This window comes from Haliotis cracherodii, unplaced genomic scaffold (genome assembly GCF_022045235.1).
Source record: "Haliotis cracherodii isolate W230 unplaced genomic scaffold, xgHalCrac1.p SCAF_4, whole genome shotgun sequence".
Taxonomy (NCBI): Eukaryota; Metazoa; Mollusca; class Gastropoda; order Lepetellida; family Haliotidae; genus Haliotis; species Haliotis cracherodii.
The window spans coordinates 59,708,080-59,733,792 of NW_027266297.1; the positions used below are offsets into that span (position 1 = coordinate 59,708,080).

Consider the following 25,713-nt stretch of genomic DNA (forward strand, 5'->3'; position numbering starts at 1 on the left):
CAAGCCTTTAGTTAAGATCAAAATACCTACACATATTACTGTTTAAATGGAAAGAGTAGTTTCTGTAATTGTATGTACTCATTCCATCAAATTTGCATTAACGTTTCCCTGAAATATTAATTTTGAGATCATTTTTCAAATATCAAAATAAATACCAGATTTAAATCTGATATATATATATATATATCAAAAGTCAAACAAGATACATCAAAATGACAAAATTGAACCAATAAATTAATCGAGAGGCAAACTCTATCCATAGATGTTGTCCGGTCTCTAGCACTAGGTCCATCACATGACTAGATATTCGTCCCCATCCCGCCACGTCACAGTCGGAGTCCTCGCAGCTTCATCAGGGGCTTCACCAGGAGGGGCGGCTTTATCTTCGGCTTCGGAGGTATAACCTCAGCCTCACTCTCGCTAGTCGGGAAGCGGCGATAGTACAGACTTGGGTATGTTTTGGAGAACTAAAGAGAAACATCCATTTAATAAATAAATGATAAAATACCCAGATTATGTACATAATCGATCAAACATGCAGGATACACTAGAATAGTTCATGTGTCATGTACTGCCTTGATATAGGAATACAAAAGGATTTATTTCAATATGAACACCATTGATTCATTGAGGGATAGTGCTGTGTTCCTGCTGGCTTTTGAAACTGCCAGTTCCTGTGGACCGGCAGCTCTAATAATTACCAGTTCCAGACCCCCCCCCCCCCCCTCCTATTTTTTGCCAGTCCCAACTTTCAACAAATAAAAGAATGTATGAAAATTACCTGGTTTTAATTCTTTCAGCATGTTCAGCATGTTCAGTACAAAGACATCATCTTTGAAGTAACTTCATTAGATCTATACATCATTCACACTAACTTGTCACAATTTTCTCCTTTTTTAAAAATATATTGAGACAAAGTACTACAAATGGATCTTTAACCTCGAAGCAAAGCAAAATGTTATTTCCTTGCAATAAAAATAGACAAGGGGAAACCCTGATGGTAACAGACACGCTGACTTCGTTCGAAAAATGTAATTATATGAATATTGCAACTGTTTTGTTCAACAACAAAGATTTAAAAGGTACTCTATTTGTCGGTCCACAGGGACAAGCAGTCACATGAATTACCAGTCCAAACCTAATTTTACCAGTAAAAAACTGGTAATTACCAGTACACGGGAACACTGTAATGTTGGCATGAGATTCTCATTTCTGTGGACACAGTACGTTTCAATACCCATTACCAGCAGTGGTGACAATGAACTGCAGTGTTTACCAAGTGGAAATACTGGATAAATACAGTATTGTCTTTGATCAAGGGATGATAGCGGCAACGGCCAAAAGGTCAATAATAGAATAAGTTGACACATTGCAATTGATTCTGGGGAAAATAGTGCCACGGATCTGTAGCTCAACCAGGGTTCCGGAAACGGTCATATGCACCGGACATGTCCGATTGGGAATCCCAAATGTCTGATTTAAAATATTGCTTACTGGACATTAAAATTTTTCTGTCCGGACATTTTAAAAAACAAACAACGCAACAATGATAGGATTAAATTGCGTTCTTCAGTTCGGATTTGTTGACTTGTATTTCCGGTGTTATGTGATCGCGGTGATCAGCTGATAATGTTTTCTGAGATGGGGGAAAATATTGTGTCATTGGAAAACTTGAGTTCACTAAAAATGTTAGTAATTTTGGGAGCCATGCTTTACCGCGCTATAACCGAAGTGCTCAATAACGAGGGAACACTGTACGTAACAACTTGTAATGTGTGTGAAAAGTCGTACGAAAATACTCTATTTGAAGGGGGCGTGGCCTAAATGCAAATGTCCGATTGGGATTTTAAATTTTCCGGACCCCTGAGCTCAACTGTATATTTAGTCAGTTTAAAAGGTCAACAATTACAGCCACTTTACAAAAGCTACTGTCAGCATTTTCATTCAAATACATTCTGCCTAAGTATTGAGCACTAGAAGCTAACACTTACATCTAAAGATTTAAACAAAACATAACGTCATCACAAGGCGAAACATGCATGCCAAAGTTCATCTCCTTCAGGTGGTTGTTACAAGAGAGAATACAAAAGCATGACCATGAAAAGGTCCAACTATAAAATGTTGCAAAATCAACAAAAAAACAATGAGGAATCCCACAGTAACTTTGTTTATTTGTTGTTTAACGCCGCACTCAGGAATATATCAGCTCTATGACAGCAGTCTGTAAATAGTCGAGTCGGGACCAGACAGTCAAGTGATTGACATCATGAGCATTGATCCACACAATTGGGATACGATAACATGCATCAACCAAGTCATCGAGTCTGACCATCTGACCCTGTTAGTCGCATCATACGACAAGTATAGTCGCCTTTTACGGCAAGCATGGGTTGCTGAAGACCTATTCTAACCCGCATCTTCACGGGTACCAAATTTAACTAAACAAACACCAAATATTTCTACATTTTGACCAAAACAGGTGTGTAAGAGCCATGAATTAAACCAAATATAACTGCTCTGGTGGCCATATTGAAAACAGGATTTCAAACTTTTGAAAAGATTCAGGTGACCACATTGGTGAGAACAATCATGTTAAGTTTCAGCTTCACTGGTCCAGTGATTTTTTTAGAAGATGAGCATGATGCACAACATACGACACACAACTGACACTGGACAAACAGGCCATGACATAAGCTCACTCGACGTTCAGTCAGATGAGCTAGAAAAGCTGAGAGTTCGAGAGTTGTGTAGAAAACCGAACAACTTACAGTCCACATCTGCAAGAGAAATACACAGCACAACACAACTAGTCTACAGTCTACATCAATATTGTGCTTGTCAAAAAAATGTTCCCTCCTACCAGTTACTTTTCCAGAAGCAGGATCCCTAGTAGGGCTGGGATGGGATGGGTAACCTCGGGAAACCGGGTCGGGTGGGTCCTGAGTAGAACCCAGGTACCCAAAGGACTACCCGGACCCGTGGTTTGTTACGTGATATATTGTTTAATATTGTGGGTGATATGTGACTCAAATCACCTTCAACTTCAGGGTTCAAACATCGTAATGTCACAAGGAAAAATAATGATAATAAAACTGGGACCATAGACGAGACAAAAAAACAAATCATTTCACTGTTCTTAATAACAATCTTATTTTTTTTCAAAGTTTTAAACTTCAAACATTGAGGTAATGTTGGTTCTTTCATTTCAAAAACAACATAAGGAGACATTTCAGATTGATTCTGATCAATTTTAACTTGAATTTGTATAGACCAGTATTTGTCAAGTGGACCAGCGGGTTGAAGATGTATAGTGTTTGAAATTAAGAGGGTTCCTGGGGTCTTTGAGATCTTCTCAAGTATAAGGGACACTGTATATCTGTTAGCTTTTAACATTTCATGCCTCATTTCAAACACTGCTGTTTGTCAGACATTGAACATGTACACATATGGAGATAGCCTTTGTTGATTTGACAAGCACAATAATGGTGAGATAAAGCCTGAGGTCTCCACAATCTCATTAAAATCAGACCTCAGTTCTCGCTACCGCTGAACAAAGATCTGAGGACATCCCATTAGAGGTCACATCAGAATGACCTTTCATCTGACCAATCAGACCATCGCTTACCAGATTATGAAAGCGACAGTCGGAATGCAATTCCTAATCATGCAACCTTGAAAACTTTATTCCGAACCATAGTTACGAGTTTAACGGCTGAATCCATACAATCTAGACCATTTATTTGCTATTCCAGAATGTTCTTTTGTGCAGGTTTCAAATTTGTAATCGAGAATTTGTCAAAATATGTTTCGAAGCGTAATCACCAATTTGAAATTAGAGCCGTAAAGCACGAGAAAGCTGCCTTCTGATTGGTCATTCCATTGGTCGATCAAAGTTCGCGCAAGGTCGGTCTGACGTGACCCGTAATGGGATGTCCTCAGATCCTTGTTTAGCTGTAGCAAAAACTAAGACCTGATTTTAATGAGATTGAGAACTCAGACTTGATCAAGCAAGACTACGCTACATAGATAACAGTTCCATAGTAGACCATCTCAAATACTATCTCAGTGTATTCTTCTACAATATCTCAGATCATGTTCACACGTCTACTGTTTCAGCGTTCATAGCAGTGGCCTGCCAAACCTAAAGAAAGGACTGGTCATGTCGAAAACCCTTTTCCCCACTGATCAGACCTTTATTCTATCATTTAATCATTTAGCAGAAAAGTCATTTGACCTTTTTAGGCCATGCACCCACTGTACCAAACGGTTGTGAAACCAGTTCTCATACACAATTACTCAAGTATTGATAGGGATGTCTGTTGTTCCATACCACGAAACTAATTAATGCTAAGCATAAATACATATGTATGAGTGAGTGAATATGGTTTTACGCCACTTTTAGCAATATTCAAGCAATATCACAGTGGGAGACACCAGAAATGGGCTTCACAAATTGCACCATGTGGGGAATTGAACCCGGGCCATCAGTGTGATGAGCAAACGCTTAACCCACTAGGCTACCTCACCACCCCAGAACATGGTAATGTATGAAATAACACAGTATCCCTTTCAAAAGTTGAGTAGTTTGTATTTGGTTTTATTAGCCTTAAAAAAATAAAAGAATTCGTTCTCAGGCAATGTTTTTTGAAAATATATTGCGGGCAAGCAGTGGTTTTTGAAAATATATTATGGGCAAGCGGTGTCTTTTTTTTTGGGGGGGGGGTGGGGTGTGTGTGTGTGTGTGTGTTCAGACTAGTATGTAACCAATAAACAATTGTGTACAATCAACCTGGGAAAGGGCCTCCCTACATAAATGTATTCCTTGATGAGATAAATACTGGAATACAGTATTTGACTTCCGTTGGACTTGGAATATTTAAGGATTTTTTAAAATTTTTATAAAATGGAAATAAAAACGATACATGCGGAGAACTTTATGATGATGTGGACGGTGCCTGAGAACCAAGACTATTTTTTTTTAACCTTAAATCAATTCTCTTAAATCCCCTACCAGAGTTGAGTCTTTAATCAGTATTTGCAAGTTGTAAAAAGATGAAGACATGAATCGATTATGGATAACAACTTGTTTATAACTTGTCACCACATTTCAGGGCCACTGCTTGCCGTTCACAGAAATTGTTATTCATGAAAGTTCCATGTCTACAAAATTTGATACCATGTCCTTAAGTCATGTTTAGACAGGTGCCACTTAATAGATACAAAACGTTTGCCAAACATCTGAGTTGCGATACCAACTACAAACAGGTTGTACTTGAGAATGATAACAAAATGGACTGTCACCTCTGTGGAACTGTCTAAAGCCTTGCTCACTTGTTTCAACCGTTTCTTCTTGTCCTTAATCGACATGGACTGGTCTGCAATGATTTCCTCCAGGAGATCGGCCAGGGCCTTCTGGGAGCTACTCAGCTTCTGGGTCTCATACTGCTCCACCGAGACCTGCGTGCAGTAACGGGAAAGAGCGGGGTCTCCAGGTGAGTACACGATCTGGAAGGCAGACACACCACTCGTCAGCGAGCCAATTGGCGCAGAGTGATGTGTATGCACTGCCTAGATCGATATGTTCCTGTCCTACTTGGGAAAACGTGAGTGAAGATTTCTATCTATTACCATGTCAGATGGTAGAGTTAGGGTAGGGTGCCTTATCAAAACCTTGAGTAAACAGTATTACCGGTTATGTGGAAAATAGTTTCCGTTGAGTAGTTTATTATTTGCTATGTTCTACTAGTGTTCGTTTATCATATTACCACAACAAAAAACAGTGATATTAGAGGCTTGGTGGCTAACTGTATCAGAGCTCCAGATAAGCTTTTAAAATCATTGGGTATCAGTAATTCTATCTGGTTATTTAAAATTCTGTTCCCTAGTTTTTAAACATATGGGTATTTAAGTTAAATATTTAAAAACACAATTCATCTAGTCCCTGCAAACTGGTGTCGTGTGGGTTTCGAGAGCTTTACAGGACTCAAAAATACCACGATACTTCCACAAGAAAGTGTGATGGCAAATGATCATGATGTAACTGTCATCGTGGAGTTTGGCAAGGTTGACGGAATGCCCGTTTATAATTTCAAAATAAGTTGCTGATTTGCTAATAAAATACGCAGGGTTACTTCACAATATTTTGATGATACACACAAGTTTTATTTTTGTAGCGTATCTGTGATGTTCGTTGCGTATTTGATACGCTTGGATTTTACTTTACTGCGTATTTCTGCATTTCTGATGCATATTTTACGCAGATACGAAGCTTATCTGGAGCTCTGTGTATGTAGGTTTCTGTGACATAATTAAATAATCAACATGATTGTTCTCATAATCATTTGTAAAAGACCACACTGACATCAATAACTTTGAGAATACTGTAATACCCGGGACTTAACAATCTAAGTCCTTGGAAAACCTCATAAATTAACTGGACACTGATTATTGATTAATTTAATCTTGAATTAATGGGGGTAAAAAACAAGCACTTGAAATTTGTGTATGGCCAAGACTTTTGAACATGACGACCCAAAACATGAACCCAAAGCATTGCTAAAAAGCAGTATTCAAGAGCTCAAAAAAATCTTTTAGCTAAAAATGGTACAGAGTGCATACACATCAAATAAACAGAAATGAAATTCAAATTAACAACTGCAGATAATTATTCAAAATCAAAAACTAAATTGAATTTCTTTAAATTAATCAGACTTTGACTTAATTACTGTATTATTTACAAAAGAAATTGATTTGTTTCTACAGTACATTTGAAATTATGGAAAGGTGGTTAGAATCGATGCATATATATGGGTAATATGGCAGAGAGATTACATATGACCAACAGAATGCAAAGCGAGTATATGATGCTTGCAGTACCCAACATTCATGTGAGAAGCCAAAATATGCCAGGAAGAGACGTTAGAGAGGATATAGTTGTCAGCTCATCTTCATGAGTCAAGGGTGAGAAACAGATTGAGAAATAGAAGTATCTTTAGAGGCTGTGCAACCTCATTTAAATCAGAACGTTGTGCTCGCTTTAGCGAAACAAAACTTGTGTAGAGATATCGAGCACTAGAAAATCTGACATTTTAATGTTTTTAAATTGTACTCAAATGGGAAAAAAATAAAATTATCTTGACACTGATCAATATGATCTTAAAATATCTGATTTTAGTCATGACTAGATTTTGATATCTTATTGAGCACAAATGCCAAGTTATATGACTGATTGACTGACAAAGACTCGTGGAATGTGACAGTACTCATGACGAAAGAAGATATAGCTGCCAGATCTGGGTATTATATCAAAGCCCAATAATATTGATGATACATTCATATACATGGTGAGTGAGTGAGTTGGGTTTAATGCTGTTTTGACCAGTATAACAGATACATTATCATACCATCAAAGCCTAATATTATTGTGATATATTTATATACATGGTGAGTGAGTGAGTTGGGTATGATGCTGATTTAAACAGTATTAGAGATGCATTTATGTGAACGTGTCAACTAGATGTGGGAGAACACCCAAAATGATGCAAGTCTTAGAGTGAGTACGGTTTTACGCTGCTTTTAGCAATATTCCAGCAATATCACAGTGGGGGGGGCACCAGAAATGGGCTTCACACATTGTAACAATGTGGGGAATGGAACCCGGGCGTTTGGCATGACAAGAGAACACTTTAACCACTAGGCTACCTCCACCCTGCTGATATGTCCTACTACTTTGGGAATTCTGATTTCCCACAAGCATAGCCTTAGACAACCTCTCTCCCCCTCTGAGTCGTATGTAAACAGATGTATGACAGTGTAGCCGATATGTATAGATGTATGACAGTGTAGCCAGTGTGTATAGATGTATGACAGTGTAGCTGGTGTGTATAGATGTATGACAGTGTAGCCAGTGTGTATAGATGTATGACAGTGTAGCCGGTGTGTATAGATGTATGACAGTGTAGCCGATGTGTATAGATGTATGACAGTGTAGCCGGTGTGTATAGATGTATGACAGTGTAGCCGGTGTGTATAGATGTATGACAGTGTAGCCAGTGTGTATAGATGTATGACAGTGTAGCCGGTGTGTATAGATGTATGACAGTGTAGCCGGTGTGTATAGATGTATGACAGTGTAGCCGGTGTGTATAGATGTACGACAGTGTAGCCGGTGTGTATAGATGTATGACAGTGTAGCCGATATGTATAGATGTATGACAGTGTAGCCAGTGTGTATAGATGTATGACAGTGTAGCCGGTGTGTATAGATGTATGACAGTGTAGCCAGTGTGTATAGATGTATGACAGTGTAGCCAGTATGTATAGATGTATGACAGTGTAGCTGATGTGTATAGATGCATGACAGTGTAGCCGGTGTGTATAGATGTATGACAGTGTAGCCGGTGTGTATAGATGTATGACAGTGTAGCCGATATGTATAGATGTATGACAGTGTAGCCGGTATGTATAGATGTATGACAGTGTAGCCGGTATGTATAGATGTATGACAGTGTAGCCGATATGTATAGATGTATGACAGTGTAGCCGGTTTGTATAGATGTATGACAGTGTAGCCAGTGCGTATAGATGTACGACAGTGTAGCCGATATGTATAGATGTATGACAGTGTAGCCGATATGTATAGATGTATGACAGTGTAGCCAGTGCGTATAGATGTACGACAGTGTAGCCAGTGTGTATAGATGTATGACAGTGTCGGAGATGTGTATAGATGTATGCATATCAGTGTGATTGTAGCAAGAGATTATATACATGTATAGCATATATTAATATTAGCATGGGATATTAAAGGCTATGGATACATGCTAGGATATAGTTGTTAGCCGAGTTAAAAGCTTGCATTCATTACATAAAAATTCAACATATTAAAACATTGTGCATTTACACTTCAACATTTCTCACATTTTATTTTACTGATAATTGAAAGAAATTGGCTGTTAAACCTTGGCATTAATGAGAATTTCAGCTTCCAAAGTTATGAATACTTTTGGATTTCAAGAACATTCAACAAAATGCAGACTATTCCAGTTGAGCAAGCGCGAACTTCTACTTCAAGCATCATGCGTTACCTGCGGCTTCTGCATGTCCTTCAGCCTCTCTTCCACGGCGACCTTGAGGTCAAGGGGCGCGGTCATGATCTCGGCGTAGTTGTCGATGAGGAAAGAGACGATCTGCCGGACGAGGAGTTCATCCATGTCGGCTTCTTCGTGGGAGCTGAGGATGGTGCGAGTGAAGGTGTCCAGTAACTGCAGACAGATGATCATGGTCAACTCAAACTGCAGATGCTATAGATCACTCCTATGTGATATAGTGCTGGGAGCATACACCGATGCATCAGTGGATCACGATTTTTTACGTGTATGTATCAAATCATGAACAAGGTATCGAGATACGTATCAAATCATGAACAAGGAATCATGAACAAGGAATCGTGATACGTATCGGATCGCACAGTTGGCGTATAGTCCCAACCATAGTGAGTGAGTGAGTATGGTTTTACGCCGCTTTTAGCAATATTCCAGCAATATCCCGGCGGGGACACCAGAAATGGGCTTCACACATTGTACCCATGTCGGGAATCGAACCCGGGTTTTCGGCATGACGAGCGAACGCTTTAACCACTACGCTACCGGACTGCACCCATCCCAGCCCTAACGTGATATGCATCTCCTTTATGCCAAGGTGTTTTAGTTGATCACTTCTGCCCTGGTCAGGTCCTGGTCATTCCTTGTGTCTCAATGTGGGTGTTGGCAGTTCTAGTTAGTTTGAACAAGACGGTTCATGAAGCAGTAGACAAAATTAAGCAGGTACTGGTCCCTAAGGTTAAATAGGGACACGCAAATTTTAATAGTGCTACCACAAGAAGCTTTTGACTTTCATGCTTCAACTTGACGACTTTAAGATATTAATAATATAAAATATAAAAAAGTAAAAAAATATAAAAAATATAAAAATATAAAAAAATATAAAAAACAACTCCCTCCCCACAAAACTGTCCGGCTAGCATGCTAGTGCTACTTTCTATCCCTGAGAGCAACTGGTTGTTTGTCCCTGCCTCTAACCATCAACCAGTGTGCCCCTCCCTCCCCACCTGTATGCCCCTTCCCCCTCCAGTGTACACCCCTCCAGTGTACACCCAACCCATGTGCCCTCCCCCCCAATGTGCCCCTTCCTCCCACCAAGTGTGCCCTTCCCCCATCCAGTGTCCCCACTCCCCACCAGTGTGCCCCTCTCTCTCCCCCCCATTGTGCCCCTCTCCCCACCAGTGCGCCCTTCTCCGCACCTCCCTCCAAGTGTGCCCCTCTCCCCACCTCCCTCCTAGTGTGCCCCTCTCCCCCCCCGTGCGCCCCTCTCCCCACCAGTGTGCCCCTCTCCCCCCGAGTGTGCCCCTCCCTCCCCCCATGCGCCCCTCTCCCCACCTCCCTCCCAGTGTGCCCCTCTCCCCCCAATGTGCCTCTCCCTCCCCCAACCAGTGTGCCCCTCCCTCCCCCCACCAGTGTGCCCCTCCCTCCCCCCACCAGTGTGCCCCTCTCCCCCCGAGTGTGCCCCTCCCTCCCCCCACCTCCCTCCCCCCGTGCGCCCCTCTCCCCACCTCCCTCCCAGTGTGCCCCTCCCTCCCAGGCTGAATCCTCACCAGCTGCCTGGTTGTCTGTGTCCTGTCCAGACACAGGTCCTGGTTGTTACACATCTTGTACATCAGCTTCAGCAGCAGCTGCAGACGGCGGCGGTTGGCCGGGGGTAGCAGCAGACACACAAGGCGCAGCGCGCGGCGAGTTCGCTCCTCCGTGTCCTCCGACCCCACTGGAACACATTGTTTTCACAAATGCATTCATTTTGTGTATGAAATCCCAGCATATACTACTAAAAAAAAGTTAAGGAACACCCAAATCTTTCATAGTACTGGTTTATCATGACAAATTAACTATAGTAATATGAAAGAGTTGGTGGTCCTTAACTTATTTGAGTAGTATAGATAAATCCCTATGCCGTTTACAAAAGAAAAATTTACATATGAATAATGGCGTTATACATGTGTTTACATGATGAAATATGATTTAGTTAGTGATGTAACTGTTAATTAATATAATATATTGCAATGTAACTGTTAATTAATATAATATATTGCCATGAGCAGTTAATCTGGGAATATAAAGCATTAAATATGCAGAGCTCGCAGTTTGCCGTACTACCACATTTCTGACTCACAGTTAAGGAAAGCCGATCTCCGCCATCTGAACGATGATGAACCAGAAGTATTCTTCTCAGGAGAGTTCAGATCAGCCATGCTAATATTTGGGCCATGAAGTTCAAAAGTGTTCTTATCAGGAATCCTTGACATGGTTCTTGGAGCAGAGTTAGCCAGGCCGGGAAGATCTGGGGACGAAGCGCTGAACATCCGATTGTTCCTCTGCAGCTTGGCTCCATCCAGAACAGGTTTATGATTGGAGGAGACAGAAGAGGAATTCCTGGCCGAGGTTCGGGAGATGTACCCTCTGGCTGATCGAGTAGATCGGGCGGAATTGTTGCCACTATTATGACTTTTGACAGAGTGGAAGCTGTCTCTCTGAGAAGGGGGTGTTTCATAGAAGCCGCTTGAATTTGCAGAATAGTTGTAACAGTAGTCGGTCCCCCGGTCAGAGGTAGTACGGAGGGGCTCCATGTTCAGCCGCTCCAGTGACTGAGCCCTTTCAAAGTTGACTTGACTGCTGTTGCTTGCTGATGATGAACTTGTTTCTGGCTCCATGTCAAAATGCGTTTCAAGTGGCATACAGCTCTCTTCCAAACCGTAGCCACAATGTCCATAATCCGTTGCGACTCCGTTCGTGTAGAAAACCCTTGTGACAGTCTTGTTCTCGGGGCCAAATGCTGTCTCATAACGGGTGACCTTCAACTCCGGACTTGACCCGTACTTCTTCTCTATGTGTATGTTAGTACTCTCTGCAGCAGGGTTAAAGGTCGAAAGGTTAAGGGTTGAGGAGCTGTGCAGGCCAAGCCGATGCTGGTGTGGCGAGGTGTCTATGCCAGTGCTTCTGACGATATCTATGAGCAGGTTTTCAAGTGATGCGTACGACCAGGTGGCTGACTTGGGAGTGGACCGGTTACTGGCGTTACTCGGGGATGAATGACGAGGCAGGCGGTTCTCGGATTGCACTACACATGCCGAAATCAGCATGCAGCATGCAAAGGAACAAAACACAAACATCACATCAATCGACAGCTTTCAGAGTTATGGAAATTGACCCCTCGAGAAGCTGAATTAACAAGGTAATAATACTGCCAAATAAAAGCTTTGATAGCATGGTCTAGTGGAGGGCTAAAACTATGACAGACAAGACCAAATGAAGGGCCCACGTTGATCTAACACGATTCTTTTCTCAAGTATAGTTTACAGAATGAGCTTCAGTAAGTGAGTGAGTGAGTTGGGTTTAACCCTGCTTTTAACAGTATTCCAGTTACATCACGGCGTGTCAGCTTAATGTGGGAGGAAAGCCCAAAGTGATGCAGGTCTCAGACGTTTACCACTTCGGTGAAACCCACGAGCACAGGTATGGTGCTGACAAACCTGGAAACATAATCGGGGCGAACGGGGATTCGAACCCACAATCATAAGTTTCTGGCGTGCCCAAGGGACGCAACTCTGCACAGCGAATCGCTGCGCCTTAGACGACTGGGCCACCCGTGCCCCCCGAAGGAGCTTCAGGGGTAGATTTAACAACAAATTTGTATGAAACCAGCAGGACTTGCTCCTCTTAAAAGTTACTGGCCCTTTTCCAAACTAACTGACCTACAACGAAATGGTGGCGGCAGCGAAATGGCTGAACCTGAGGTGGCGAAGCCACTTAGCAGGGCTCTGAACAGTGAAGAACTCCTCACCCCAAAACATTTTTTCCTGCACTCTGAGATTAAATCTTTGCTTCCATTTGCCTCATTTCAAGTCGATTTATAAGCAAAAAAAGTTGTTGTACACAACATTACAAAATGGCAGCCAGTTGTCATTCTAACAAGATGATCCAATGAAAAACATACACAGAGAAGGGGTGAAGTTTTAACTAGCCAGATGGGCCATCTACTTTAAATTTCAACAAGCCCCTTGTAATTTTTTACTGGCCACGGGTCATTGGGCCAGCAGTTAAACTGACCCAAGCTTGCATCGTTACTATATTTCAGACACATAGTGCCCATATTTCACAGAGATCAGAAGTTTATGTTTACGCCATGCCACCAGAAAGGGTATCAGTACACTGCATGCTTAGATGCATGTTAAAATCGGAAACAAGAAACTACGACTAGCCTCAGAGCTTACAAACTGGGAGTAGTCTCTTGTCTAACAAAATCCATACAAATATACTACTCAATAGAAGTTAAAGAACATCCAATTCTTTCATATCACTATAGTTAATCTGTCATGATAGATTAACAAGAGTAATATGAAGAAATGGGTTTTCTTTAACTTCTTTTGACTATTATGCTATAACTACAATACGATACTTCTCAAGCATTTGTCAATAAAATGCATTGGATATTAGTGAGTGAGTATGGTTTTACGCTGCTTTAGCAAAATTCCAGCAATATCATGGCGGGGGACACCAGAAGTGGGCTTCACACATTGTACCCACGTTGGGAATCGAACCCGGGTCCTCGGTGTCAATATTAGTGCATGAGTAGCAAGGTATGTAAAATAGTCGCAAGAAATACAGGATCGCACTGAAGCAGGTCAACATGGTAACCACGGTAACAGAATTTGATTGGATTACAAAGACACAGAATTAGTAGGACAGCTTCTGAGCAAACATCAATGTGATCTCCTTCACTAACGATAGCAACAGATACTCTCCACTTTTGATGGGCATACTTTATCTTCCCGTTTTACACAAAACTGATTCAAATATGTCAAGTATCTTTAAATAGAATTGACACGTGGTTATCCCTATCAAAAGTTGAGAAGCATAGGATCACAGATGAATGCGATTGGACACACAGCAAACATGCAATGTTTAGTATTAGATACTATCAATGAACTAGATCCTGTATCCAAGATTCCAAGGTATTCAATGGAAGTATTGATGACAATTTGCGCATGATAATAATTTTGAGATGCAAAGCTGTGTAAAGCCTAAATCAGGGTATTTTACTGGACATACAAAATTGATGATGACGTAGACATTTTATCTGTCTGATTTAGCGACATGATCGGGAAAGCAACTTTTAGGCTAAAAAAATAACTGTCTTGGTTCTCAGGCAATTGTGCCGCATATTACGTTTTTATTTCCATTTTTCTCAAAAAACAAACGTTGATGGTACACAACTGTTTATTTACTTACATACTAGTTTGAACAAGCATAAAAAAAGAAGAAACACCGCCCGCCCACACTATATTTTCAAAAGTCATGAGAACCAATTCTTATATTTTTGTAAGCCTTATAGACAGCTTTAGATCATGAATTGCAAATTATAGTATTTCTGAACACAACTCAGTTGTGTCAAATACATTTCAGGGATCTACATAATCCAGTCACTGACAACAGTAAAAGTATGGATTACGTTGATGTGCGAGTTACATAATGAAAAACAGCATCAATGATGAAGCTGTACTGATTGATGACTGAATGCTAATGACAACTTTGCATCTCTGACGTTTGAGTCCATTTCTTATACTCATTTATCTAAGACCTGAATAGAACAGTGACCATAGTTCGTCATTCTATATTCTACAATCTGTACATCATAATAATCAAGATTACATATCAAAACCGAAACTGCTATCAAGTTACAAATAGCATCATTACGTATATGAGTATGTTACACAGATGAAGACAAGTTTAACTTATGGATGTAACTTCTTGACTATTTTTCTGTTATGTCGGAGAGCAAAAGTACTCACCAAATACATTCGTAATGACCTCATACATCTCAAAGGTCATCAAAGGTTCTGCCAGACCGCAGAAATAGTCCTTCACAACCCCAAACACGTCCTTCTCAAAACCAGGGTAGCTCGGAAGGTTGTCATCCACTTTCTCAGGCCCTGGGGACACATGTATGCAAGTTACATCTAAATCAGGCTTATCACGTGAGTATTGTTTTACGCCGCTTTTAGCAAAATTCCAGCAATATCACGGCAGGAGACACCTGAAATGGGCTTCACACATTGTACCCATGTGGGGAATCGAACCCAGGTCTTCGGCGTGACGAGTGAAAGCTTTAACCACTAGGCTATCCTACGACCCCTTATTAAGTTAGGAAAATAGTCTAGATTATCATTCACATGGTAAAGTACGCACACATGCACGAAAACTTCTTTTTTTTATTTTTTTTTTTTTTAAAAGACACCAATCATAATTAAACATATTTGTTATTGTGTGTTACATTGTATGGCCAACTTCCCCAATAACTCGGAACTCTCGGCCTGATCATTTCTATCATTCCATGTCACTGTATTTTTGTTTGTTTGTTGTTTGACGCCACACTCCGTAATATTCCAGCTATATGACGGCGATCTGTAAACAATCACGTCTGGACCAGACAATACAGTGATTGACATCATGAGCATCGATTACGCAATTGGGATACGATGACATGCATGAACCAAGTCAGTGAGCCTGACTACCCGATCCCGTTAGTCGCCTTTTACGACAAGCCTAGTCGCCTTTTGAAGGAAGCATGGGTTGCTGAAGACCTATTCTACCCCGGACCCTCATAGGCCCACACCGACTGAAAGCTTACAAAACTGGGAATGGAAAAAAATCTCATTATCCCTATCGAAAAGTGATCGGTATAAGTGACTGAGTATGGCTTTAGGCCGCTTTTAGCAATATTCCAGCAATATCACAGCGGGGGACACCAGAATTGGGCTTCACACATTGTACCCACGTCGGGAATCGAACCCGGGTCTTTGGCGTGACGAGCGAACGCTTTAACCACTAGGCTTCCCGACCACACCTGCAACGGTATAAAATATGGGCTACTTCAAATACTCACAGCGAGCAAGGCACTTCATTGCAGACATGGCCCAGTGAGGCAGCTGGTCTGAAAACAATATCAACAATCCTGAAACCACATGTAATTCAATGATAAAATCTTTAAATGTAAACATTCCACCCTAAATATACCATCCTTCCACAATACACATAGCACCTAGTCGCCATGGCCACAAGAAATAGGAAGTATACCTTTAGCCTCGATGTTGGTGACGATGCCGCTCTTGTTGACGTAGAGGCAGTTGTGGTGGATGTTGCGCCCATTGACGTAGCTGCTGTCAAGGATCTCACCAAGGTCTATTGTCCCCAGCGTCTGCTGTAACCTGAAGCACATAATCAGTGAGATCGGAGGTCAAATTGTGTGTCAACGTACAGGTATGATTTCATTCTGTTTTACCACCTGCACCAGGTGCAACCAAGTAAATTTATCAGGTTGCACAACCAAAATATTGGCTGCACCAGTTTGTCATAAATTGAAACACTGTATTTTCAAGTGCTACACATAAGGAAGACAATTTATGGATGTCAACTTCTTTATTATGATGAAACAACGTTTCGGAGTATATGCTTACTCCTTCATCAGGTGAACGTTGTGTTTCGTCATAATAAAGAAGTTGACATCCATAAATTCTCTACATTACTGTATTTTCAGTTTTTTGTAACAAACCATGCCAAAGCAGCCTGAAAACACCAGTGTGGACCACTCAAAATACATCAGAGATAGCAACAATACAGACAACCTCGGCATGATGAAACACATTCGGCCATTCAAACATCATAATCATTGTTCAACATTCCACATGTTCCAGTCGGCTCTTACACATCTTCCCGAGGCAAGGGAGTTAACTGACTGTAAAAGTCCAGTTTCCACCCTTGCCGAATTAAGATCAATTATGGAGTTATATTTTAACTGGACTAACAAGTTTATGCATAATCAAATCAAAATTGAGTAACGAAATTGACATTCGGTTCATAAGCAACATGAAATGATGAGCACATTTCAGTCGATTGCTGGATTTGAATAGCATTATGCCGTCAATTGAGCCTGTTGAGTGCCGACAGATATTTCTAAATATATTTTAGATATTTTAACAAAGGTGCTCCAGTGATTTGATGCACTTCGTGAGGCAAGACTAGTTTCATTACAATACAGGTCTTGATTATCAATTTGTTTGAATCAAATGCAAGTCATATATAATGTGATTGGTCAATAGGAGTGGCATAGAAGGGCATAGAAGGGACTTAACTCATAACTGCCACTGGTGGCCTTATGATCGAGCCTGGAAATTCCAGCCTAGTTTGACAAGGGTGGAAACTGGACTTATAAAGTCAACTTACTCCCTTGCCTCTGGAGTGAGTGAGTGAGTATGGTTTTACGTCGCTTTTAGCAATATTCCAGCAATATCACGGCGGGGGACACCAGAAATGGGCTTCACACATTGTACCCATGTCGGGATTCGAACCCAGGTCCCACTTGCACAAAGCGATCTTAGCGCTAAGATGATCTTAACTCCCATACTTTAACATAGGCTTACAATAGTTGTAGCGCTAAGATCGCTTTGTGCAAGTGAGCCCAGGTCTTCGGCGTGACAAGCGAACGCTATAACCACTTGGCTACCCGACCGCCCCCCTTGCCTCTGGAAGCTGGCTCTTACAAGAACAAGCACAGGAGTACCATTCTGCATAGAATTTCCATGGAGAAATTTGTATCAAAATAAAATCGGATATAAAACAAGATCTTTGATACTTATGTAACAATGCTTTACCTGTGCAGTGTGAGAATTTCTGCACAGAATTTCCATGGAGAAATTTGTATCAAAATAAACTCGGATATAAAACAAGATCTTTGATACTTACTCATATGTTACAGGGTCTGTTTGCAATAATAAATATATATCTCCTTATGTAACAATGCTTTACCTGTGCAGTGTGAGACTTTTCCAGACATCCTCTATCTCCTCGGCCGCCAGTACACGGCCCACCAGGTGGCACTCCTGTAGGATGGGCTCGGGTAGGTTTGCTGCCAGGTCATCCTTTGACCCGACCTTTGACTCCCCATTCACATAGTTAGCACGAGGGACGAGAACTGGGCGCGGTGCACGAGGTGGCGACTTGTGAATAAACCTAAAGAAAAAACATATATGAGTTTACTAGCATAATTTGAAAACAATAGAAAAACAAACAAACTAATAATACAAATATATGGACTGGTCCCAACCGTGAGATCAAGATACAGATTACAAACAATGTCAATCGGGGATCAGGTGGTCAGGCTCACTGACTTGGTTGATGCATGTCATCATATCCCAATTGATGATCCCAATGCTCATGATGTCAATCACTGGATTGTCTAGTCCAGACTCGATAATTTTAAGACCACTGTCATAAAGGTGGAATATTGCTGAGTGCGGCGTTAAAAAAACAAACTATATCACATCATTGCACATGCCAGTGTTTACCAAACTGAAAATATAACCATGTGAAAAAATAGTGCATATTGTAAATCTCAATCCTTTTCCCAAGAAATATCTAATCTATGATATAATACTATGTACAATAGTGAGTGGCCTAGACAACATGGCATTGAACTATTGAGTTCCACCATACACCGCTGATATCCAAACCTTGCACAACTGTGCCTACTTGAATAAATGTCAAGTGAAATAGGTAGCTGTCATTTTCTCATCAGCATTGAAAGGACAGAGTTATCGGAGATTCCAAAGTAAGTGCCTTCGGCAAGTAAATTAGGATAAATCGTTAAAATTGGGATTTCTTAAAAGGTTCTTACACTAAGAGGTTTTTAACAATATATAACAGTGATTTATCCAGGACTCCAAAGTAAGTGCCTTTGGCAGGTAAATTGGAATAAATTGTCAAACTAGGGTATCTTAAAAGGCTCTTACATTCGGAAATAAAGAGGTTTTTAACAATATATAACTAGGATTTATCCAGGACTCCAGAGTAAGTGCCCTTCCAAGACAATTTGGGGGAAATCATTATTTTGGTCAGTGAAATAGATGTCATGTCTACAAAGCAATAACATTGGTAATTACTGTAACATGAGTTGGGAATTTGTAGTTCTATGTCAGGAATATTTACTGACATTTGTTGCTGGCTTGGGGCCAAAAATAGCCCTCTGAGCAGGTTCTGACAAATCCTTAATTAACATTCCATGTCATTCAATAACAGAAAAAAAGCAGCCTAATCTTTATTGGTCTTGTTACTAGTGGAAAACAAGTCAACTCGGAATTTGTACTGATTCGCCACAGTATTGTGGCTAATTATCGGCCTCAGATCAGGTCCAGATAAATCACAGTATATATCACTACATAAATGATAATGAAGAGTATCATCATAATGCATTGTCTAGATTAGATTAGTACCCGTATCATGAAAAAACAACGAATCAATCAGCCTCAGCTCTACACAACATTGTACAACACGGTCACTAAATGTGAAAGAATTGCTGATCTACCAATCCAAGATGGCTGCCATGCTTTTTGGGGTCTGTAATTGACTCACCTTTTTATCGTTGCTGACATTCGAGACAAAGACATTATATAAAGTTGGTTAGGCCCACTTTAGAAAGTATGTATAGTAATGCATCAATAACTGTGCCGTATCATGTAAAATGGTTTGGACAATTCTACAATTAGTTTTACATACGGACACAAAATGAGACTAACATTTCCTGCAAATGACTGCACTCAACCATGCAAACCTATCTTTCCACTAAGGCAAAAGTCACTGAACCACGACAGCACAGTACTAATGGAAAAGAAAAAAATCAATAGAGTATTTGCTTCATAAGAAATTTGAACCAAAAGCACTGTCAAAAGCAAGACAGACTTGTTCATAAATAATTGATCCGTTTCTTAAAATTACTCTTACGAAACAACTAATAAACATGTTGAAAGAGCCTCACAATTTCTCATGCCCATCACAATATTGGAAAACAAACTTTCCAGAAGCAATCAATGTTCCGAGACGTACTGTCGCTGATTACATACCATTAGAGGTACAAAATTGCTGTGTAGCAGAAGTTATTGACAAATCTATTGATCTCACTGCGCACTTCAGACACTGGCAATCATGGCGAGAGTTATTGGGTTGATGTACTAATATTCCTATTCCTGAATATACAACATTAGCCATGAAACGATGAGTGATTTGTACCAAATGATGTTATTCTGAGTGTTTGTCATTAAAGAAACAGCTTTTTTATTAAATACCAAATATGAAGAGTCTGTCACTGATATAAAAAGCTAAAAGAGGGACTACTTGACCGAAAGGATATTTTGTTGAATATTTGAGCATGTTTAGTCTTTTATAGGATCTGGCAAGTACAAGTTTTACCAATTTAGATATCTCGACCGTGTAGATTGATGCTCATGATGTCAATCACTGGACTGTCTGGTCAAGACTTGATTATTTACAGACCGCTGTCATATAGATGGAATAGTGCAGAGGGCAGCATTATACAACAAACAAATTTGGAATAAATTTGTTTAATCTATCTCCCCACTGATTTTTTTTTTTATTACATTACATGGCATGTGTTTTTTATCTGCTGTGGTCACCTGAACAATTAGGCTCTGAGTATAAACATGTCAAATGACTCAGTGAGGGAGTAGGGTTTAATGCCATTTTTAACAGTATTTCAGTTATATCGTGGCGTGTCAGCTTAATGTGGGCGGAAATCCCGAAGTGATACAGGTCTCAGACATATACCACTTCGGTGAAACCCATGAGCACAGGTATGGTGCTGACAAACCTAGAAACAGTCAGGGCGAACTGGGATTAGAACCCACAATCATAGGTTTCTGGTGTGCCTAAGGGACACAACTCTGCACAGCGAATCGCGGCGCCTTAGATGACTGGGCCACCTGTGCCCACCAATTGACTCAGAGTGAGGTATGTTAGGCAGCACTTAATATGGCATCCAATACATGCAAAAGGCAACAAATACTGTCATTCATCAACACTCCCACAACCAATTTCCTGAGTGGTCATATCATTTCCTGTGTTCTAACCAGAATAAAGCAATGTTCATTATTGTGTTTCAATGTGATTGTTTCTAGGGTTGGGAAGAGTCAAGGTTGGGTCCTGAGTAGGACCCAAGTACCCACAGGACTACCTGGACCTGTGGTTAGCATCTTCCCAAGGCAAGGGAGTTAACTGACTATAAAAGTCCAGTTTCCACCCTTGCCAAGCTAGGCTGCAATTATGGAGTTGTATGTGTAGTCCATTCAAAATCGCGTAACAAAATCGACATCCAGTTTGCAAACAACATGGATTTCAACATGTAGATTTCTGTCGACTGCAGGATTTGCAAAGGATGTGCACCATCAACTGGGCATCGACAGATATTTAGCAAGTATTTTCATGTTTTCAATCAAGGTGCTCACGTGATTTGATGCACTTCGCGAGGTAAGACCCTTTTTTAACAATATAGATCTTGATCATAGATCGGATCATCTTGACTGGGCGCCGCCATTTTGTTTGAAGCAAATGCAGGAGATATGAGAGGTGGAATCTGATTGGTCAGTTGGAGGGGCATAGAAGGGACCTAACTTGTAATAGTACTGGTGGCGCTACAATCAAGCCCAGAAATTCCAGCAAGGGTGGAAACTGGAGTTTTATAGTCAGTGAACTCCCTTGCCTCGGTAAGATGGTGGTTAGTTACGCGGTACATTGTTTAATGACAATAACAACAAAACTCCATGGTTACACTTCAAGTTACTAATGTTCTCATTTCTTTCTGACTATGCACACATTCCCTCTGACTTGTATATGTTTCAGTAATGATAAAGCTTGTCATCTTAAGTGTATGCATGATCAAATCATTTAATATGTGTATCGAAATATTTTTTTGCCAGGGCTTAGGTAAAACAATTCCTAACAAGAGTTTGCCACTAACATGGCTATATCCCCCACCCCTGTTGCCGAATTTCTAACATAATTAAATATAAACAAACCCTAATCTTTTTTAACCAAGGTGGAACTTGTCATGGAAATTGTAAAAAAAAGAAGAGTTTGGAACCTAAGTACATCTTGTTGCTATGGAAAGGTAAAAAATAAAAATTTCTGAAATTTCTAAATAGCAAAAGGCACCAGTTCAGCATGTACGGCAGACCTGCAAAGTTTCATGAAAAAATATTGAACGGTTTCTGAGTTATGCTCCGGAAACGAAACATGACGGACGGACAGAGCTTTGTTGGGCGGGGAATAATAAGACATTTTGTACCAACTCTTTAGACCTACAGTGTGTACCTGGGTAGGGGGTCGTGTACCCGGGAACCGGGGTAGTAAGTTTGGACTCGTCCCAGCCCTACTTCCTGGTAGGTACATGTAAAGGAGATATGACAGGAAGTGACTAGATGTACTTTATCAACAGATCAAAGAATTAGTATATTGGAGCCTGCATACACCATGAAATAGCAACTTACCTGTAGAGTCTGCCATTGTCTATAAAGTCTGATCGTCCATGTTTGGACGTCCTGACGTCCTCAAAGACTCCTGACTTAAAGAGTTTCTTCAAGAGCTGCACTGTCTGACACCTACAATGTATAACATGGATTTCAGTGCTGATCAATACCTTGTTAACTTGATTACTTCATAAGTTTAGTACTGAAATCTGTCTCTTTTCAGAACTAAATATTAACTTTTAAGAACAGTGACCACCTCCGTGGTCTAGTGATCAGAGCTTCTTCACAGAGAAATGAAGGTCTGCAGTTAAATCCCCTAGCCAGGTCGTAAAGACGTTAAAAGATGGTACTTGTTGTTACCCTGCCTGGCGCTCCTATTAAGGGGACTGAGAAAGGACTGGTCAGCTCGGAATAAGAATATGTATTTCATATATACCGTGTAGGTTACCCATGTTAAACTGTAGCATGGAATCACAGTGGGCCAACACTATAAAACTGCCATTAGTCTGGGCAATTTAGGGCTGGGAAGATACACCAACTGTGAGATCCGATACGTATCACGATACCTTACTCACGATCCGACATGTATCATGATACTTGCATGTGCTTTTATCTGTGGTGCGTAAGCCATCTTTTCCATAGACAATTGGCCAAATACCTGGCAGACTGATGATTGACAACAAATAAAAACATTTGTTTCACTATTAACTTGCACTACTGATTAGTGGAACAGTTATTAAAGAAACATTTAACGTCAGAATTGATATTTATTACATAGTGTGCGACTGTGATTGATACTTGTATCAAAATAAAAATTGCGATCAACCGATGCATCGGTATATTGTCTCACCACTAGTGGTCATGCATGCACACACACAAACATGCATGTCGCTATATATGTGATATAATCTTGGATGTGACGTTAACCAGACATCTTATATTCGTAAAATTATTTCTACACAGAGCAGTTGACAATCATGTATAATGTATCTGTGAATTAGGAAAAAACTTATTTCACATTGATATGACATGTGATATTTTAACAATAATTAACATGAGTAGTTTATTATTTTGAAATGACCACTGCAATTTGTAGGTAAGGGTGACAATTGGAATGATTAAAATAATAATTATTAGCAATCCTACAAAAATGTATGCCCTTCTTTAATTACTCTCTCCTTCATATATGCTTTTTTCTATTTTAGTGCTATCCTAAAAAAAACAACTCTACTAGCCTCAGTCAAACATGAATGTTAAACCAAATTTTGTTATTGTTGAAAATGTTGTAAGAATAAGCCAACAATAAAATAAAAAGAGGCACAAATATTTTCATATTCCAGGTAGGATTATCAAGATTATTAGTTACTTTTCAAGAACATCTTGTAAATTAATCCAAAAACATGATCGAAAGTATTTTGTTTACGCTACAAATTTCCCTTTATCATGTTTAATAGATCATGTTCTTAAAGCTATTTACATTCTGGTTCCACCACTCAGAGCATGTAAAAACATCACAGATAAAACTATCAGCAATGTAAACAACCATGTTCCTAGAGATAAGATAATCCTATTAGTTTCAAATACCACAGGCACATGCTGTATAAAAACAAAACAATATTACACAATACACTTTGAGCAATACTAATTCTCCCTATCTTTGCATGCTTCACTGATCACGTCATGGTCCACTGAATAGCACCCTGGGGTTAACATCCTCCCTTCCCAACCTGCCTCCCCAACCCAGGGTTAATTAGCCTCAATACATGTCATGCTCTGTGGGATATCACACTGTTGTCTGGCAGGGTAAATTGAACCTAAAACAATCACTTTCAAAGCCTGCACCTGAGTTACATAATATCACCTTTCAAACTGGTTCACAGCTGAAGGGCATACTGAGTGGAATGACACTGTACTCGAATCAATGTTGTCTTACTTGCACTGTGTCTATTACAGATGCCTTGAATACCTTTCAGACTAAGCTTTGACAAATATCCTGGGAGTGTGGATAATTATATGTTTTTGACACTCAGTGAAATGCATGAGGATAAATTGCAATTAGAATGAGCGCAGGTGGAGATTTATCATTCATATACATTGGTATGTGTAGTGTTTATAATAACACTGTTCAGAAGACATGAATGCATTAACCTATTTCACCATGTATGTTTTCATTCAGTTGTCAATATAATTGCATTAATTCAGTGGATTTTATCTCAAACACACATTTATGAATATACCACACAAAAATACATTCTCATAACAATCTTCCAGTTACAATCAAGATATGTCTCACCTGGTGACTTCTGGACCAAAATTGGGATTACATCTAAGGTGTTTTAAAAGCCAGTCAACGGCACCTGATGCAACAAAGCAGTTGTCGTATGTTCTCATGTATCGACGATGCCGGCCACATGGCATGTTCTTCCGGAATGTATGAATGATTTCATTCCACTGTTTAAAGAAACAAGAACAAAATGGATTCAAACTGTCATCAATAGCTAATGCATGATGCCTCAAATATGACCACAAATTAGGGTTTCAGATCGGTTTATTTTCTAGGATTCAAAATTTCCTAAAGCTATTTCTGAAATATGGTAATGATATAGAAGAATGTCCTATCGAAAGTTGATAAAAATCATAAAAATATCCTATTGTCATTTGTGTCAAGCAAAATGACTGTCAATGTAGAAATAAATTTGCTGTAGAAAAAGAAAAAGATGCAGTTTTAATGCAGTTACAAAACAAAATCAAAGACATATACAGTAAATATGATCTGAGATTATATCAGTAAATTCAAAATCGCAGTTCACAAGTTTTCTGTCTACAATGATCCACACTGCAGGCCCAAATGCATGCAATGATGCATAGTTAAAATACATAGACTCGACCTACTCTAGATATATAATATATATGTCTGATTTGACTGCAACCTCCACCATAACATCATGATTAAGTAGTAACTGTCATGTTCCAAATCTATAGATCAAGATTTATATTCAAAATGCAATACAGTCCTAAACGTAAGCCTGATCCATGACTGTCTTCTAGCGACGGATAAACAAATCGATTTGCTCACAGAATATTTCACATATTTGTCGTAATGATTTACAGATCTGACATACCAACTTTGTAGCCCTGTATGGGCCAATGTAGACATCTGTCTCCTGCTTCGACGAAAAATCCATGGTCAAATGTGTCCGAAATCCTGGACTAATTCATGCCACCTTGTCGGGCACCTGCTAGCCATTCCATCCTCCACGCTGACCAAGCTCGTTCAAATCACCCTCTGTTAT

At 40.0% G+C, this 25,713-nt stretch overlaps 1 protein-coding gene across 1 annotated transcript; it reads right to left on the reverse strand.

Moving 5' to 3' along the window:
• Positions 1–216: 216 nt before the first annotated feature.
• LOC139479250 (DEP domain-containing protein 1B-like) lies at positions 217–25,666 on the reverse strand. Its single transcript, XM_071262108.1, has 12 exons — positions 25,543–25,666; positions 24,714–24,871; positions 22,442–22,552; positions 17,913–18,116; positions 16,185–16,315; positions 15,994–16,041; positions 14,900–15,040; positions 11,224–12,168; positions 10,652–10,818; positions 9,087–9,263; positions 5,332–5,505; positions 217–467 (listed from the first exon to the last, which is right to left on the reverse strand). Exons 1-12 carry the CDS (start codon positions 25,603–25,605, stop codon positions 327–329), a joined length of 2,460 nt encoding a protein of 819 aa, XP_071118209.1. The 5' UTR covers positions 25,606–25,666; the 3' UTR covers positions 217–326.
• Positions 25,667–25,713: the final 47 nt, after the last annotated feature.

Bases quoted from the DNA above. Each gene is read 5' to 3' on its own strand.
- LOC139479250 (XM_071262108.1), bottom strand. From the start codon at position 25,605: ATGGATTTTTCGTCGAAGCAGGAGACAGATGTCTACATTGGCCCATAC. The intron at 10,819-11,223 runs GTGAGTCAGAAA...AATGTGTTCCAG, and splicing joins GAGATCGGCTTTCCTTAACT to TGGGGTCGGAGGACACGGAG. The intron at 9,264-10,651 runs GTGAGGATTCAG...ATCTGTCTGCAG, and splicing joins CACAGACAACCAGGCAGCTG to TTACTGGACACCTTCACTCG.